Here is an 18,524-nt window from a genome sequence, read left to right as displayed (position 1 = left end):
ATATAATTAAAAACCTGCATCATATTTTCTTAATAAAATATAATAAAAAAAACAATAAAAAAACATAATGCATAAATCATATAACCAATTCATCTTGGACCTTTAACCAATTCATCTTGAACCTCTAGAGCTAAGATACAAATAGATAGAAAAAAAAGACAGAAGATAAATAACAAAAGGAAAAACATCATGGCCGAGAGCAACGATCCAAACAGAAAGATAAATAAGCCAAAAAGTAAATTAAAAAAAAAAAAAAAAAAAAAAACCAAATGTAGGGATAATTTAATATAATTTAAGATATAAAATTAAACTTATTAACATTGCTACGGTTTTCCTATATTCTTAGGATAAATTAACCCAAATCCGTATTTACCATTTACTACCATTTTAGAATGGCTTCTTTTTTCTTATCTTTTCCCTTTTAGGATTAAGGTAAAGAATTGGGAAGAAAAATAAAGCATCAAGGGAAAAAAAAATAACACATAAATATATTATCCAAATCAGTAATGACGATTTAGTATTATTTTGGGAAAAAAGTTATTAATATTTCTATGTTTTTTTCTTTTTTATAATAATGGTAAAATAAGAGCTACTATACAAATAGGAAAAAAAAAAACATATAACCAAGATCAATAATAGCAATATACTAACATTTTGGAAAAAAAATATTAATATTTTTAGGTTTTTTTTGTCTTTTTCTTTTTAAGTTAAAGATAAATAAAATTTTCTTTCTAGAATATAAAACTATTATAATAAAATATTCATTCAATATATAAATAAAACAATTATTAAAAATTGAGGACATCATACTATTAGGTTAAATATAGTTTAATTAAACTAAAAAATAATAAAAACAAAGATTATCAAATTTGAGTTTTAAAAAATTGAAAAAAACTTATTTCCATCATAAGGAATCCATTGAAATACTTGGATAACTACTTGTAAATTTAGGAAAGTTGATAACATTATATAGCAATATAAAAATGTTGTCATATATTATTTTTTGAGCTATATATTAAATTTCAATAAGATTGACTTATGTCATGTTATGATTAAGTTGTTGTAGATAATTTCAAAACACCTAATGTTGAATAAAAGCTATTTTTTGTTTACCTGACAACTTTTAATATTAAAATCGAACAAAACTTATTTCAATCTTATTTGTGTTTTTTAATTGAATCTTGATATAAGAAATTGATTGAAATACTTAAACAAGTTGCCCATGCAATGGTACAAGGGTGGGTCATACATATATATATATATGACTTTATAATTCAAATAATTTATTTTAAAATTGAATTGTAATAACATACATGTGGATTGCACTAAAAGACACTCTCTACAAGTCAATATGAAGCATGATTGGAGTTATTTCCATTTTCAATATTAAGTTGATACATAATATATTTTAGTTCATTTTAAGTATCAAAGTGACTTGCATTATAACTTAGGAATGTATTTATTTTCATAGTCTATGAAAATGGAAATCAAAATTGAACATATATTTTACTAGTAAAACATATAGTATATAGAAAAATTATTAAATTAGTGAAATAATTTTAACAGATCCATAAAATTTAAAAATTAATGAGCCTCCATAAACAAGATGACTACAAATCCATAAACTGAAATAGTGAATACATGTATCAATAAACTGTCCATACGAAAATATATACAAATTACAAATATCACATGAACGTCCATAAGATGAAATAATAAGCATTCATAAACTAGAATAATGTCCATGATGTACATCCATAAATTGTCCATGTATGAAAATATACAAGTTGTGTATAACACATGTGAATGTGCCCTATGAAAAGAGCTTGAAAATATACAAACTATGACACTCTAAGTACCACAAGAACTCCTATATGAGTTATGCTGTGCAAAGTAAGTGTCCATAAACTCGTACTGCAATATAACACATTCCAATTCAAACTAATTAGATCATTATTTGTAAAAAATAAAGAAAATGGAAATAAATGATATTGAACCACATTTTTAAATACATATAGATGAATCTACAAATCCAATTTGAGTCGAAATGCAAGTCAAATAGGATGGGGGGTCTGATCATGAATCTAGGTTGGGTGCTCCCCTACATGTGGCTCGAAGATTAGAGCCTTCATCGATGGACTTGAATCATCAATTCCTTTAAAAACAACATCCCACTCATGTATCCACATAACAGTGGCATAAATGACACTCTACATATGGGCATGTGTACACAATGTCAAGGAAAAATTATAATTAGTCTGCAAATTAGTTATCATATATGTGTAAATTTAAAAAAGAAAATGTTGAAATCTTAGGAATATTTTTTTTTACCTCATGTGTTGGTCCATGTAAATATACATAGTGACTCTCCTCCATATTAGCGAACATATACGGTGGAGGTGGAGGTGGAGGAGGATCCATGGAAACATGCTCTAGTTGATGATGGTCTAGCTGATCAACTCCCCCCTCACATGACCTCATAAGCCCATCCATGTAGCTAGGATGTGTCTGCATGTTATGATGAACTTATTAATATAAATATGAAATATAATACGAACTAGAAAATTTAATATAAATGATTATGAATAATTTGACAATAAGAGTCAAAACTTCGTATATATATGTACCTCGTTTGTGTCATGTACATCGTGCACCATCCAAGTCTCATGAGTGGCATCAAAATGACGTCAAACTTTCCACCCATATGTAATAGTTGGGGTTAGGGAATAGGGGTTAAGGATCACATGTTAATAGGATAAAGAGTTAGATAATAGAGGGTTTGTAGATTTTAAGTTAGGCATTAGTGGCTTAAGGTGCATTGGGTCAAGGGGTTAATGTGTTACAAGTTATGTGTATGGGTTAAGGGATTATGGCTTATGGGTTAAGATGATAGGTAATTTAGTGATTATGGGTTAAGCTCTTATGGGTTGTGATAATGGGGCCTCTAATCTCCATATCACCACTACTGGGGGTTGTCGTGTCAATTTCTCTAGCCCAGATGACATTAGGTTCTAAGTCGCATAATTATTCTCTAATGCTAGGATTATAGATTTTGCTAAACCATGGTTGTACGTCCGCTTTCCCTATTCAATACACAACAAGATACCCCTCCCACCTTTTCAGTCATACCATTCAACTTGTCCTATTGTTATGAACCCCAAAATTTGGTCGCAATGCCCCTACAACTACACCCTTAGTTGCCCTTGGCTAAGCACTTAAATGGCATAGTCTTTATAGGTTGTGATAAGGGATCCCCAAACCCTCCTATCACAAATATTGTGGGTTCCCTAATCAACTTCAATTGAATGATACTTAAGAAAAATTGAGAGGAAAGGACAAGGAACTCAGAAACATGAAAGCAACTGTTGAAGAGTTAATGGAATAAAAAGATACCATGGAGATGGGGAAACAAAATGGTGGATTTAATCCAAAACCACCCAAAAATGTAAGAATTTCATATGTTGACGATTTACTTTTTGATATATATTTGACCCATGTTTGACAATAAGGTTAAGTTTGACCTATGTTTTCTCCTCCCAATGTATCTTCTAGCCCCACATATGTTGAGAGTACTAGTGTAATTATATTTAGAAGCAAGCCGTTCCTAAATAAAAAAGTGGTATTCTCACTATATGCAAAATGGAGATCCAATTGTAAGACGCCCTTGGTCAACATTGTATTGAAGGCACAAAAATAGGTGTCAAAATAGCATGAAAATAGATATGGATAGCTTGAATATTGAACCATTCATTTAGTTGAGGACTAGTGTTAGTGCCTAATAGACTTGGAGAGAACTAAGGGAATTTGAATGTTGCCTTGAGCATGTTGTGGACAAGAGCTTTGAGAAATATTCTAGACATGTATGGGATTCGTACCCATACATTTGGTAAGGGAATCGACCAATGTTAAAGGATGATGACAGCTAAAGGGACATCTTTATATCCTCTTTTTTCTTTTGAGTTGACATGAAGTACATTTCGGTTGTGCATAGAGATGACCCTTAATTTATTCCTATGAACTTAGATGGTTTTTTAGACATTATAAGACCATAATGTTTCCATTTGAAATAAAAAATATGAAGGATATTTGGGGAAATTGTGGCCCTCCATAAAATGTAGATCAAATTTCGGGAACTTGTGGCTCTTTTCCTTAGACCCTAGTAGTGGTTAGAGGCTATATTTGAAGGGGTTAGGGGAAAAAATCGTAATATGACCAAGAATATTAGTGTTGGACCACATATGGTTTTGGAGAAAGGCTTAGGAGTTCTAAGAGTTAAGGGGTTTACGAGGTACGGGTGAAGGTTAAAGGGTTAGGGGTTAGGAGGTTGAGGTCTAAGGGCTTTAGGGGTTAGATATTAATGGATTAGTCATTAAGATATTCACGGATCAAAGGTTAAGAAATAAGGGCTGAATGGGTCAGGAGATTTAAGGGTTAGGTGCCTAAGGGATATGAGATTTAACTGTTAGTGGGTTAAGGGGTTAGGGGTTAGTGGTTAAGGGGTTTAGTGGTTAGGGGTTAAGGGTTAAGGGTCAATTTTTAAGAGGATAAATGGTTATTCCTTAAAGTATTCATGGACTTTAACATAGCAGATAGGGGTTAAGGGGTCAGTGGCCTAGGGTTTAAGGAATCAATGTGTCAATGGGTTATGAGTTATGAGTGTAGGGGTTAAGGAATTATGGTTTTGGGGTTAAGCGGATATATAATTTAGTGGTTATGGGTTACCACTACCTAGCATAGCTTGTCACTCCTTGGGTTATGATAACGGGGCCCCTAATCCCTTGATCACAACTACAAGAGGTTCCCTTAGCATTTGTTCTTGTTGCCTTTCCTCTAGGCCCCCTAACCCCTTTTCGATGTGATATTATGGTCTCTTCTCATTCTCTAATGCTAAGCTTATATATCTCATTAAATCATGTTTGAACCTATCACTTCTACCCATCCATTCTACCCTTATGTCCCCTTTCCCTATTAAATACACCAAAATATCACCCTCCCCAAAAATTTATGAGAATTAAACATTTGGACGTGGTTGTTTAACAACTGCCTCCAAAAAGTCCCCCTCTCACAAAATTTCAGGAAATTGAAGATTTGGAGTGATTCATTTAACAACCACCTCTAAAACTTTAGTTTTAACATTTTTTTTTCTTTGTGTGGGGTGAGGGGGGAGGGGAGCGTGTGTTGTCCAAAACCACCTCCAAGAGTTACATTGTCGTAATTTTAAGGGGGGTTGTTTGAAAACTTCCCTAAAAGTCACAAGAATTGAACCTTTGGAGGTGGTTTTGGACCCCCCCCCCCACACCTACAGCCGCGCCACCCCCACCCCTCCCCCCCAACAAAAAAAAAAAGTCATTTGAATGAGACAATTGTTGAAGGATTGCCTCGAAATATTCAATTCTCATGACCGTTTTTTTTGGGTGGGGGGCGGTATGGGGGGGGGGGGTCTGTAGATTCAGCAGTAGATTCAGTAGTGTTATTTCCAGATCGTGATCCAGATCCAGGTCCAGTAGCAGAAAAAAGTCATTGTACCTTGAAAATTTGTTAGGAGAAAAAAATATCTGTAATCATCACGGGATGTTGGCTCAGCAAATTCGGATGTTGGCGGAGCCAATGAAGTGGGGATGTTGGCGGGGTCTTCGGGATGTTGGTGGGACTTAAGGATGTTGGCGGGGTCTTCAGGATGTTGGCGGACATCTTTGGAGTGGTGAAGTCGGAGTTCAGTACAGTAGTGGTATTGGGTGCAATAGGAGGTGCTTCATCTGTCACGGCAATCTTCCCTTCTTCAATCAGATCTTGAATCTTGTGGCTTGCTACCACGGGGACCTTTACCCAGTTAGAGAAATAGCACCAGCAGCAGGGAAGCAAGCAACGAGAGAAGTCAAGGTAGGAGCAGAGCTAGTTGGGTGGGGGGGGCTTATGGTCGAGCCCCTCCGGTCCTATTAGTCGAGCAAGAAATACCTCACCCTTATGGGAATAAAGAACCTTGGGTCTTGAGAGCCCGCTTAACGCTTCCAAGGTCTCGTCGCTTCGGTGTGTACCTTGAAAATTTGTTAGGAGAAAAAAATATCTGTAATCATCACGGGATGTTGGCTCAGCCAATTCGGATGTTGGCGGAGCCAATGAAGTGGGGATGTTGGCGGTGTCTTCGGGTCCACAGTAGAATCTACCGTGCCGGTGTATTGCATTTTCACGAGAGAGATTTGGCTCGAAGTTTAATATTATTTGCATTATAAGGGGAGGCTTCTCTCAGAACGCGAGTAGCCAGTGCTTTAGAAGAGGAGCAGCAGCTTAGAACGCGAGTAGCCAGTGCTGCTGCCTTCAAAAGCCACCTCCAAAAGTTAAATTTTTATGAATTTTAGGGGAGTTTTAAAAAAAAATTCCATGAAAATGTGTTTTGGGCATTCATTTAAACCCCTGCCCCCCATGAAAGTCATGAGAAAACACTTTTAGAGGCGGTTCTTAGAAACCCATTTCCACAAAAATTAAAATTCAATATTCATGACTTTCTTGGGGGGTTTTCAAAAACTTGCCATGAAAAATTTCTTTAGGGGCAATAATTTAAAAATTGTCTACAAAAGTCATGAGAAAACTCCTTTTAGAGGCAGTTTCTTGAAATCCCCCCCAAAAAAGTTCAATTTTTCATGCCTTTTCAATGGGGGGTTTCAAAAACCGTCCCTAAATGCCTTTCTTATAGTACTACAAGTGACAATACATGACAAGTGCCAAGTGTTAGCGCATTCTAAGTGCCAAATCTTCCTCTGTTACTTCTCTCCTACTTTACAATAGCTGGATCACAAAAAAATTTAATATTAAACTATGCCAACGCATGCCAAATTGTACAAAGGCATCTCCACTCACGCCAAGCATGTTAAGACTTTCCAAGTGCCAATGTGTGTGATGGAGTGTTACACATGCTATGGAGTGGCATGGCATGTCAAAGAATGCTAAGGTGTGCAAGAGAGTGCTCGTGTATACCAAGGATTGTTAGTAACTATTAGGGAAACACAAGGGAGCACTAAGTCAAACCACGTCCAAATGAATGAATATGAGGGCATGCCAATGAGTGTCAACGAGAGCTAGGCATGTCAAGGAGGAAGTGACAAGCTATGCTAGGTAGTGGTAAGGCACATTATGGTACCATGGGATGTCAAGGAGTGTCATAGTGTGCTAGGGAGTTCTAGGGTGCGCTAACATGTGCCAAATAGTGTCAAGGCATGCCATGACATGCCAATACATGATAGGTTCTAAGGTGTCCAAGGATGTGCATGGTGCTAGGGTTTTCCAACATGTGTCAAGGAGTGTCAAGGCAACAAAATGAAGAACCAAGATAAAATTCAAGGAAATGAACACATAAATGGGTTAATAATTTAGGACTTTACTTTTACAAAGGGGGCATGCTAGGAACACTAATAATAGGTTCCAATGCATGATAAGTGCCAATGCATACCAAGTACTAATGTATGCCATTGCATTCCAAGGTGTTGTAGGGAATTATAGGGAGTATAGGCCATGCTAACATATGCAAGGGGAGTGGTATGTTGTGCTAGGGAATGCCAACATGTGTCTAGGCATCCTAGTCATTGCAAGGTGTTTTAGATATGAGGATGTTCCAAGACATGTGAGGTGCCATGGAATGTCAGTGTGTGCCAAATCATGTCAAGGTTTGTCAAGAGTGTTGAGGAGTGGTAGGTCTCTCTCATTAATAGAATTCACTGAGATTTAATATGTATTAAATAATATGGTTCCTACACACACTAGTGGAACTTCATATAAAGTGAAGTTGCTAAATAATAAACCAAACATAGATGAATCATGTGTTGACTCATAGGAAAACTATATTTTTTATTAATTGAGGGAAATGCTACACACTAATTACTTCTTAAAAAATTGATTGACTCTAACCATTATGACCTTGGACACATAATGAAAAAGACTCCATAACATTTGTCTTAAATCGCTAACTTTCGACAAAAAATATAGTCATAGTCATATAACATCATCAAAAACTCATTCAAATGATCAATATTGACGATAATTTTTTTACCTTCACCAAAAGTAACCAAAAAGAGTATTGGTGAGGGACAATAAGAGATCATCGGTACAAGTGTCACCTAAGAGAGAATTAGTTATGGGCCTTTAGCAGCCCTCACTAAAGGTGTCTTTGAAAATGTCTTTGGTGACAAACCTTAAAGGACCATCACTATATGCACTTACAACAACCTTTTTTAAAGGACCATCACTATATGCAACATTGGTGACATACCTTAAAGGTCCATCATAGACATGACCCTCACCAATGACCTTTTTTTCGTAGTGGTTGGGGAACATGTTTATTTAAGGATCAAACCTAAGAAGAAATCCTTAATCATTGGGACATATGACAAGTTGGAACCATGGTATTGTGGGCGTTTGGAGATCCTTGAGTGAGGATTGAAATAGTGTGATACAGGCTGAACTTACATCCATCGAATAAATTTCATGATGTTTTCCATGTTTCATCGCTTTAAATATAAATGCAGGATTATAATCATGTGCTTGATTGTTCTATGTTACATGTGGAATGAGAGGGAGAGTTCCAACTAGGTCCATTGTGCATTTAAGACAAGAGGAGTCTTATGCTCGAGAGTCTATAAAGTGTCGAAAGAGATCAAATCTCTTTTCACTTTAAAAGAGGTTTGTGTCTCAAGAGATTTTATCCCTCTTGACGCTTCATAGGTCTAGGGTTAAGATGGATCTAGGATATTTTATTTTAATTTTGTCTAGTTAAAATGTTTACATTACATTTATTTTATTTTATTTTATTTTTATGTAATTTGAATTAGTCAAAATGTTAAACATTATATTACAATATCTCTACTATACTGGGCTAGAGAGCGCCTCTAAATGTAATAACTAATCATCAATTAAACTAACTCCTAATATATATATATATATATATATATATTAAATATTATGAAATAATAAAATTTTAAAACACTAACAATTTAAGTTAACAAGGTAATCAAAATTATAAATACATAAATCACATTCCATATTTATTGAGTTAATATTAAAATAATACCATAACTTGAAGACATGTGGTAAGGCAAATTTTAACAATTAAATGAAAATTTAGTTGGTGGATTTATTAAGTGATGTTTGGGTTACTTTTTGGTTCTATAGATAATGTGTTAAAACAAAATATTGTTTAAATATATAATCAATAATTATTGCATGTTTTTTTTAATGAAATCCTTCTCATTGATGAGTTGTAAGATATGTTTAGGATTTAGTTTATGAAGAGGAAAGAATATTAGGGAAAAATGCATAAGAGTTAAGGATAAGTATGTTATTAATTTATTTTTTCTTAAATTAATTTTAAAAATAGAAAAGGTGTAATAATTAAAGTACATGTAATAAATTTGGAAAATGATTAAATTAATTTCAATATTGAATATTTGTAGAGAATTATAATATTTTCATATGGACCTGGGTGCTCGCGAGGCTATCGTCACGACTCCTCAGGTTCACTGTCAGTGACCGCCACCTTTCATATCTCCTACACCAAGTGGCCTTCGTGGCTTTTAATCCTCTTTGTTGGCACCTGCATTCCTTTTACCAGACTCCCGTGCTCACATGCTTCTGTAATAAATCAAAAAAGTTCATGGACATTCTCTTTTCCATGCATCATTCTCCCTCATTTATTCCCTCCAACATTCCCTCTATCCCCTCCGGCTTTGGATGTGTGACCTTGCCCTACTACCTCCCAATGATGAATCATGATAGGGGAGGAGGTCGACACCCTAACATAGGGAGAGGTTGTGGGCATCTTCCCACCTCATTTGAAGAAGCCCCCATTACAACTATGTTTGATTATGGCATCTGAGGTTTAATCAGGAAAGAGGATCTTGCCATAGAGGAAGTGAAGAATCATAGAGGATGTTCGACACTCTCGACTCTCTGAAACCTCCTCACCCTCCAGCTCAAGGAGAAAGCCCAAGAGAGGTTGAAATCTTGTGGATTGATAACTAAGATCTCATCCCACCAGAGACATTCCTTATCCTCACTCAAACACTTGGCCAAAGACCTTCGTATCAAATTTTTGCCTAACATCCCATCCTCCTCTTCACTTGCTCCCTCTCCCTCGCACTCCCCTCTTGTTAGCTCCTCATCTTCACCTATCACCTACGCTCTCATGGCCTATCCCCCTCCCTCCCACGTTCCCATCCCTTTGATGGTCGACAAACCTCCCTCCTCCCATCCTAACCGTAGTCCCTTTGGTTGTTAAATCTTCGAGGAGCTTCCAACCAATTCTAGCAATGTGAAATCCTAAGGTAACACCCATGTTCAGTGTGGATCCAACATGGCGATCATGTAGTTCCAATGTGGAAAAATATAGCACTTTGACCTTAATATGATTCTCAAGTTAGTACTCTCAACCTAGTTTGGCTCAATGGCAAGATCTAAAAAATGTTCATTTTGATTTGGCTAGAAAGAGCCTCGATGCTCTTTGATGGTTTTTGGCACCTCACCAGCGTTTTTCATTAGTGAAAATCAATGAAATGTTAGATCTTAGGCTCATGGTTTTTTATAACTGCTAGTTTGAATGTAAGACTTTTGAGCTCTGGTTTCTCCTTCTTGGGGTAGAGCCTTTCAACTCTCGTCTCTGGTTTCCTCACATAGGGGTAGGGAATGTGCTCATGCATGTAAACTATGTATATTTTAATATAATAGTTAATAAAATTTCAATTCCAATTCCATTAATCATAGTGTTTTTTTCTTTCTGTCAGTTTTTAATTTCAATTATTTTTTTTCTCATCACCTTTCTATAATTTTCTTTCACTCAAGCAACAACTATACAATAAAACTTTCATTTCAATAAATATAATTAAATTAATAGGAAAAAATTATTTTTTAAGATCTTGTGAGCATTTCTTTCCTAATTCTATCAAGAAAGTTTCATTGATATGTAATTACTAATTTTTACGATCTCATGAGAATTTATTTCCTAGCTTTGTTGAATTTGTTTTATTTACAAAGTTTTTATAATTCCTCTCTCGAAGGTATCTCAAGAATTCAAGAAATTGATCTTACTACGAGAAATTGAGTTCAAGGATTCAACAAATTGATCTTCTTGAATTTAAGGATTCTAGAAGTTTTTATTATTATTTATTTTAATTTTTTCTCTAAAAACAATTTCTCATTTTCTATGTTTCTGATTAATGTCTACATATTGTATATTTGATCTCACAGGTCAAACGACTAGAAAGTTGTGGACACTTGGCTGGAAACAAATCCAATTCAATGCACAACAATGGGTTATTACCAGGATTACACTTTGAAGTTCTATATATCGCTTCAAGATTGCTTGACATTTATTGGGAGGTTAGTATTAAAATTATCATTTGTTGAAATTGGTTTATTAAAGTTATTTTACTTTCTTACCTCAAACCAAACGTAGAATATTGGTCTCAGTTATCACACAAAAATTTAATATGTGATTTTTGATAAAGCAATTTAATCTATTGTAACTTTATTCTTTGTTTTACTTAAAGTGAATGTGTCAAATTCGACAAATTTAATACTAAATGACAAATTATACACAAATGTATAATATTTGGAAAATATCTGAAAATGGTCAGTGATATGTTTTATTTATTTTAATATTTAAAAAAAATGTGATGTTTGTTTTATGAACTGATTATTTTGATTATAAAATAAGTGTTTTGATATCTATTTATAGTTACTAGTGATATAACTTATATAATTGTGCTAGTTAAAATTTAGTTGTTATAATCATCTTTTCCAAAACATTCAAGATGTTGAAGATTCACTAGCAGTCAACGTATTCAGCGCCTCACTAGAAGTGTTTGGGCAGAAGATTCAAGGATTTCCTCTCCCAGAAATAGGTATCTGGATGGAATAAATAATTTGTTTCAAGGTAAAATATTACTTAGTACGAGTGGTTAAATCTTTCCTAGATTTAGTAACCAATTTCCAATAGTTTGAGTTTTTATAAAATTTATTTAAAATTTCTTTCTTATACCCAAAAAGGAAAAATGTTTCCAATTAGTATGGCAATTGGAATAGATGAGAAGCTACTTATGGCATATTAATAATAATACTAATATAATATATTAATAGTATTATATATTATAGTGGGAATTTTGACATGGTATTGGTTTACAATACTCTTATGTTAGATATAATCTTGTGATGATCATAGTGCAAACTTCTCCATGTGGTAACTTCTTTTCTTTTGGCATTATGTTAGATATAATCTTGTGATGATCATAGTGCAAACTTCTCCATGTGGTAACTTCTTTTCTTTTGGCATTACCTGAATCTCTTGACTTGTTACTCTTCCATTAATCAAAATGGTCCCACTTTTGCCTTCAATTTGAAAACGACACACGTTTGTTTGATAACAATGAATTTGATTAACATTGAAGCTCTATCTTATGAACTCAATTGCATAAATTCTCACTGGTAGGAAGAGAGGAAACCTATAAAGATGTAGCTCATAGCCATATAATCTAATATCTATGAAAGTCTTTCACAAATAGAGATATTCTTTCAAAAATAGCGATATCCAACTCTATTCCCCTCACTGAGTTGTGATATCCTTTTGATTTATAACAATATCCTTGTATGAGACACATCATATAATGGACTGAAAGAGATTAATAAGAAATGATTGACAAAATTAGTCAAAATTAATATCGAGAGAATGCTTCCTCGCCATTAATGTCAATGAAATTACAGAGACAAAATTCCCATTTGAATCATATTTTTGAAATTGTAAATTAGAAAATTTGTCCACTTGAATGTAAAGGAATAGATAAACCATTAAAGATTGATATCTGAATGACTTAGTAAGCCTAGAAATTGCTCATGGTTCATTTATGATGTCATCTAGGTATTGAATGAAATGAAGCCTCACAACGGACTTCATGACTGGTGATAATTATTTTAAAAATGCTAAAATGGTCTACTAACTAGTGATCATGAGACCCTAAAAAAAACAAATCATACAAATGATTTTCCTTGACATCTTAGGAAATGTCTTGGATGAATAAAGTGGAATACTTCTAGGAATTTTAGAATTTATGGGAAAATAGGACTCAAGAACTATAATATTTTCTCTATGGGTTTTCTCATTGTATAACTGCCTCAAAAAATCTTTTTTTTAATGGTTGGACTTACCAAGCATTACAATGTTCAACATCTCTAAAATTAATGCAGAATTGAAGTGGAAAAATAGTGGTCCACCTTTTGATATAACATCCTCCGTGCTTGGGAGGTATTTTTCTGAGCATCATGGCACAAATTTTGGATAAAGGTGATTTTGAGGGATGATTAATTGGGCTAGATATGACTCCTCGAACAAAAAGATATCATGGAGGTCTCAAAAGTGTTGATACACCCATTCTTTAACCTCATATAACTTGAATTCAAATTGGTTTTCATGGACTTTAGCTTCCCTATATATTAATGGTAAATAATGAAAATTGACAAAGCCAAAAGCTTTTATAGTTGAGGGTTCAACTACTTTTACCTTCATTTCAAATAACAGAGTATGAATTCAGTAACAAAATAGTGGTTTAAGTTACCGAGATTGGTTGAAAGTATTGCATTAGTTGGAGAAACCAATTCATAAGTTACAATACATGAAAGAATGTCTGGAATTTTGTAATCTATGATTTGACATTTTGTGAAAAAGATAAAAGTTTCCTTTCCCCACTTTATGGAACCTTTTAACCATTTGAAGACACATATCATCACATTAATTGGCAAGCCTTTATTACTTGACACATAAAGTGACATTGTCAGGTCCTGCAGTCATGTCAAGAAGGAAGAATCAGGGGTTCCCAAAATGATTTGGAAACCACTCTGGGGTGGGGGGTATATTGAAAATGGTATAGCATTAACAACAAAATTTAGACTTCCCCTCTCCTTTAACGTTCAAAGGGTTAGCAGAGGCCCAAAATTGATTTTCCCTTATCGATTCCAATCAAACAGATCAAATCTGTGTGAAAAGTGCATAATGTTTATTATATCAATAATTTATTAAAAATAAAATTTTAAACCTTTCAACTCTATAATAAAGTTTAAAATAGAAATATATATATTTTAAAAACTATTTAAAAATTTTCTAAAATTTGAGAGCAATGATATAACATATGCAATATATTGAAAAATATTCTTAACGAATTAAAATGAAAAAAATGCACGATCTTTATTATGTCAACAATGTATTAAAAACAAAATTGTAAACCTTTAAACTATATAATAAAATTTAAAATGAAAATATGTATATTTTAAAAACTATTTACATTTTTTAAAAATTTTAAAGCAATGTCACAGTATATACCATAGGTTAAAAACCATTCTCAACGAATTAAAATGAAAATTATAACCGTGCAAAAAAATCATAATCCTTAAAATTCCAGTTAGGTCAATCATCGCAGTTCGAAAATCTTGAACCAATAAAAGGTTTACCTTGGGTTGATTGTTTCATGTAGAGATAAAAATGGACAGGGTTCAGAGTTAAAAATGGTATAACTCCATATCCCAAACGACGAAAAATATCTTATTGCACCTGCAGACCATTGCATTTAATTGAAGACAAGAAGTGGAAAGAGTTGAAATGGTATAGCTTGATATCCCAAATGACTAAAAATATCTTTATATCTTTATTGTGCCTATAGAGCGTTTAATTGACTGTTGATGAATACTTGCCAAATAATCGATTGTTTTGGCGATTCATTGTTTTGGTGATAAGTATCATAACCATTCAATATGGGTTGGTGTGACTTGATATACATCAATGTTTTATTTTAAAGGAAATTTATAAAAAATGTTAATTTTAATTTATTTTTTAAAAAACAATTCTGAGTCTAAATATTGAATTATTGAACTAAAAAATTAATTGGATTTAATAAATTTATAATGAAATAATTTATATGTCTAAATTATACAAATATAAAATAGAAAAATTTAAGTTACATAATGTAAGAGTAAATAATAAATCATGTATCTAAATGAAAGATACTATTAAAACATCGAATTGAATTATAATTCCAATATAGATTAGAAAATAGTAAAAAATTTAAAATTAATTTTTGGGATTTTTTTTTACATTTTAACTATTTTTATACTAAGAGTATAATTTTATTAATCATTTTTGACAACATTAAAATTTAATGAAAATTTACTATATTACACTAAACCCATAATTGTAATGTTTATTGTATTCACATAAACATTGACTTCAAGTATATTGTTAATGTAAGACAACCGAATAATAAGAAGTTATAAAATTGTTATCACAAGTTTCCTTGATAGAGTGATAAAGGGGATTAAAACTATTCTCCCAAAAGTGTATGAGTGTATCCATGTTAAAATAGGTAGTTGTAACATCTACAAGGATTGTCCGTTAACAAGGTAGCAGTTAGGGTAACATGTTTTTTTAAATTCCGCTGCCTAGAACTTGAGACAAATCTTATGAATACTCACCAAGCTAAGATGTTAACAAGGTAGCAGTTAGGGTAACATGATTTTTTAAATTCCGTTGCCTAGAACCTGAGACAAATCTTATGAATACTCATCAAGCTAAGCTAAGATGTTATATTATATGTACAAAAATAAGCACAATAAGAGAAAAAAGTAAATTGAGAAAGTTTTATTTTCTTCACATACTTTGAAATATATTTATTGTCAAAATGTAATTATTTTATTATTCAAATTCAAAGTAATTTGACATTTGAAGTAAAGCATTTGTAAACATATCTTCACAAAACTATAAACAAATAATTTTTTAATTAAACTATAAACAGATATTTTTTTTATTGACACATCTAAATTAATAAAAAAAATACAATAAACCAATAGAATTATAATATTCAAATATAATGCAACTTGAGTAATTGTGTAATCATCTTAAGAGTGAGTTCCTGGTGTTTGGAATTGATTTGCAAAAAATCTCACCCATATTCTATTTATTAGGATTGAAGTGTAACTAACAAAAACTAATTAAATCATAATATTCAAATATAATGCAACTTGAGTATTGAGTAATTGTGTAATCATCTATCAAATAAGAGTGAGCTCTTGGTGTTTGGAATTGATTTGCAAAAAATCTCACCCATATTCTATTTATTAAAATTGAAGTATAACTAACCAAAAAAACTAATTAAATACAAATCCTAAAATATGAACACTTCCATATTTATAGTAAAACTAAAACTTTTGGTAAAAGTAGGATCTGAAAATTATTAAAATGTAAATAACCCAGTTTTATTTAATTCAAAATAACCCAGTTTTATTTAATTCATTGCAAACTCATCTCAACCACCCTTATTATAAAAAAACTAGAAATTAGCATCCCTAGTCCAACGTAAGTAGAAGGACATTCCACGGGCAAAAGGTTGCGATCAGTCAACAGTTTCGCCATATAAGGCTATGGGTTAAAGATTTGGTTGCGGCATTCGCATCTCCACACCAAGGGATACGGATCCGCATTGTCAGGTTTCGCAGTGCCGGGGCACTGCAATTTCGGAGTGAGGGAGCACTCCACAGACTTACAAGGAGTGCATCCCTTGCATTTAGCAGCACATGATGGCGGCGCGGAGCTAGTGGGAAATGCCACCTCGATTCTACCCTCTCCCATCCCGTTCACCTGTAACAACCGTTTTTTTCATTCAAGTGTACATCCAAGATTTAGATAATATATTGTGTATTTACTATCAAAGGTTACAAAGAAAGCAAGATTTAATATCAAAGATTACAGAGAAAACATGGATTCAGAAACGAAAGATTACAAAGAAAGCAGGGCCACCACGTTCCGACGAAGACGTGGTTTGTTTATCACTAATTTCTCTCCCAGCGATCTCTGCATTATCAAAAGGGTTACTGTATCATATTAGTGTTTTTGCAGGCATGTGAGAAAATATTCTGTGCAAAATAAATTGAATACCCAATCAATATTTTATGTAAAGTACGCACCCCTAAAGCTCAATAATATTAAAACAGAAACGAGGATCTTCATCCTGGCATAACGTGAAAATCCAGCTTCCATAACCGCGTGTTTTTCTATATCAGAAACCTCTTTCAATAACGTACTCCACTCACTCTGACGCGGAGAGCAAAACGAGAAAAACACTCGAAAGTACAATCATATACCTTACTAAATCAATTCACTCGCCAAATTTGGCTTTTCAATTGAATCACATGGCTATTTAACGTAGAGGAATGACTCGGATGGCTATTTAATTTAGACGAAAAAATCTCTAGCTATTTAATTTAGAGGAAAAAAATCTCTAGAATTGCTCAAGAGAAATTTTTTCCTCAATATTTGATGGAGGAAGTTGGATTAATCCTCTCAACTTTAAGAATCTATTTTAACTATCTAATCTCTAATCAATTTTAAAAATATCTATTAAATTTAGAATTTTCTATTTTTTTAATTAAATAAATATATAATTAAAAACATAAAATGCTACATCATACTGTTTTTAATAAAATATAGTAAAAAAAAAACATAAAAAAAAAATAATGCATAAAACATATAACCAATTCATCTTTGACCTTTAACTAATTCATCTTGAACCTCTAGAGCTAAGATCCAAATAGATAGAAAAATAAGACAAAAGATAAATAACAAAAGGAAAAACATCATGGCCCAGAGCAACGATCCAAACAGAAAGATAAATAAGCCAAAAAGTAAATTAAAAAAAAAACAATATAACCCAAATGTAAGGATAATTTAATATAATTTAAGATATAAAATTAAACTTATTAACATTTCTACGGTTTTCCTACGATAATTTAATATAATTTAAGATATAAAATTAAACTTATTAACATTTCTACGGTTTTCCTATATTCTTAAAGATAAATTAACCCAAATCCGTATTTACCATTTACTACCATTTTAGAATGGCTTCTTTTTTCTTATCTTTCCCTTTTAGGATTAAGGTAAAGAGTTAGAAAGAAAAATAAAGGCAGGGAAAAAAAAATAACACGTAAATATATTATCCAAATCAGTAATGACGATTTAGTACTGTTTTGGGAAAAAAGTTATTAATATTTCTATGTTTATTTTGTTTTTGCCTTTTTATAATAATGGTAAAATAAGAGCTACTATACATGTAGGAAAAAAAAACATATAACCAAGATCAATAATAGCAATATACTAACATTTTGGAAAAAAATTCTTAATATTTCTAGGTTTTTCTTGTCCTTTCTTTTTTAAGTTAAAGATAAATTAAATTTTCTTTATAGAATATAAAACTATTTTAATAAAATATTCATTCAATATATAAATAAAACAATTATTAAAGATTGAGGACATCATGCTATTAGCTTAAATATAGTTTAATTAAACTAAAAAATAATAAAAACAAAGATTATGAAATTTGAGTTTTAAAAAATTGAATAAAGCTTATTTCCATCATAAGGAATCCATTGAAATACTTGGATAACTACTAGTAAATTTAGGAAAGTTGATAACATTATATAGCAATATAAAAATGTTGTCATATATT

General features: G+C 32.3%; 1 protein-coding gene across 1 annotated transcript; it reads right to left on the bottom strand.

The window, feature by feature from the left end:
- Nucleotides 1-16,438: 16,438 nt before the first annotated feature.
- Nucleotides 16,439-17,056, bottom strand: LOC149263375 (uncharacterized). Its single transcript, XM_089387645.1, has 3 exons — nucleotides 16,984-17,056; nucleotides 16,800-16,870; nucleotides 16,439-16,657 (listed from the first exon to the last, which is right to left on the bottom strand). The coding sequence occupies exons 1-3, from the start codon at nucleotides 17,054-17,056 to the stop codon at nucleotides 16,439-16,441; spliced, it is 363 nt and encodes a 120-aa protein (XP_089243771.1).
- Nucleotides 17,057-18,524: the final 1,468 nt, after the last annotated feature.

Source organism: Pinus tabuliformis, chromosome 6, assembly GCF_031772625.1.
Source record: "Pinus tabuliformis cultivar Carrire ecotype Pingquan chromosome 6, CPIR1, whole genome shotgun sequence".
Classification (NCBI taxonomy): Eukaryota; Viridiplantae; Streptophyta; class Pinopsida; order Pinales; family Pinaceae; genus Pinus; species Pinus tabuliformis.
This window is presented reverse-complemented; position numbering and strand designations above follow the sequence as displayed.